General features: G+C 31.1%; 1 protein-coding gene across 1 annotated transcript; it reads left to right on the top strand.

The window, feature by feature from the left end:
- The first annotated feature begins 6 nt into the window (after positions 1-6).
- Positions 7-838, top strand: LOC108629561 (GATA zinc finger domain-containing protein 1-like). Its single transcript, XM_018032319.2, has 2 exons — positions 7-463; positions 543-838. Exons 1-2 carry the CDS (start codon positions 188-190, stop codon positions 747-749), a joined length of 483 nt encoding a protein of 160 aa, XP_017887808.1. The 5' UTR covers positions 7-187; the 3' UTR covers positions 750-838.
- The last annotated feature ends 41 nt before the right edge of the window (positions 839-879 follow it).

The following is an 879-nucleotide window of genomic DNA, read 5'->3' as shown; positions in this document are numbered from 1 at the left end:
GTTTTCATGTTTATTATAGTATTATAAATACAATTTTGCTTATTACATATTACAATTCTGTACAGTTAAGATGATATTCAATGGAATCCAAGTGACAAAAAGAACGAAAATCAGATTGAAATTAATATTTTGAAGATTAATTATCAGTGGAAAAATAAATTAATGAGACGGTATTAATTGAGGTTCAATGCCACTCGGCAGTAAACCTGAATGTGTCAAGTGTGGGACTCGAGAAACCCCGCTTTGGCACTCAACCGAAGCTGGTAACCTTTGTAACACCTGTCTTGAAGAGGAAAGAAATTCTGGAGCAAGTTCAAACGCAAAAACTGAAGAAGAGGATAAAGCAGGGTCATTAAAGCCTACTAGAAGAAGTACAAGAATTACAAGATACTGTAATTCTAAGTCTGTACCACATAAGATTATACCTAAAGGAAAAGGAAGAAGAAATTTATTTAAGAAAACTGTGTGTTTTATGTTTGTCCAAATTTTTTGATTAGGAATTAAAATTACATGCATTATAGTTTTTACTTTTTGGTTTACAGCCAGTTAAAGCACCAACTGCTACAGCAACCCCAATTACAAGTAATTATGTATTTTATAAAGGAACGTATTTTCAAGTAGGCGATATAGTTTCTATGCAGGATGTCAATGGTGGAATTTATTATGCACAAATTCGTGGTTTACTCACTGATCAATACTGTGAAAAAAGCGCTGCTGTTACCTGGCTTTTGCCTACAACAGCAAGGTAAATTATTTATTTATTAACCAGAGTTAAACTAGCTATAGTGAAACAGAATAATATTTGTACTATGATGTAAATAAAGTATATTTAATGGTATTACATTTAAAATAGTAACTTAGATTAGATTAGATATTAAA

This window comes from Ceratina calcarata, unplaced genomic scaffold (assembly GCF_001652005.2).
Source record: "Ceratina calcarata isolate Rehan_Ccalc_2016 unplaced genomic scaffold, ASM165200v1 scaffold5767, whole genome shotgun sequence".
Taxonomy (NCBI): Eukaryota; Metazoa; Arthropoda; class Insecta; order Hymenoptera; family Apidae; genus Ceratina; species Ceratina calcarata.
Note: the sequence above shows the minus strand (reverse complement) of the source record. Positions and strands in the feature narration are given on the sequence as shown.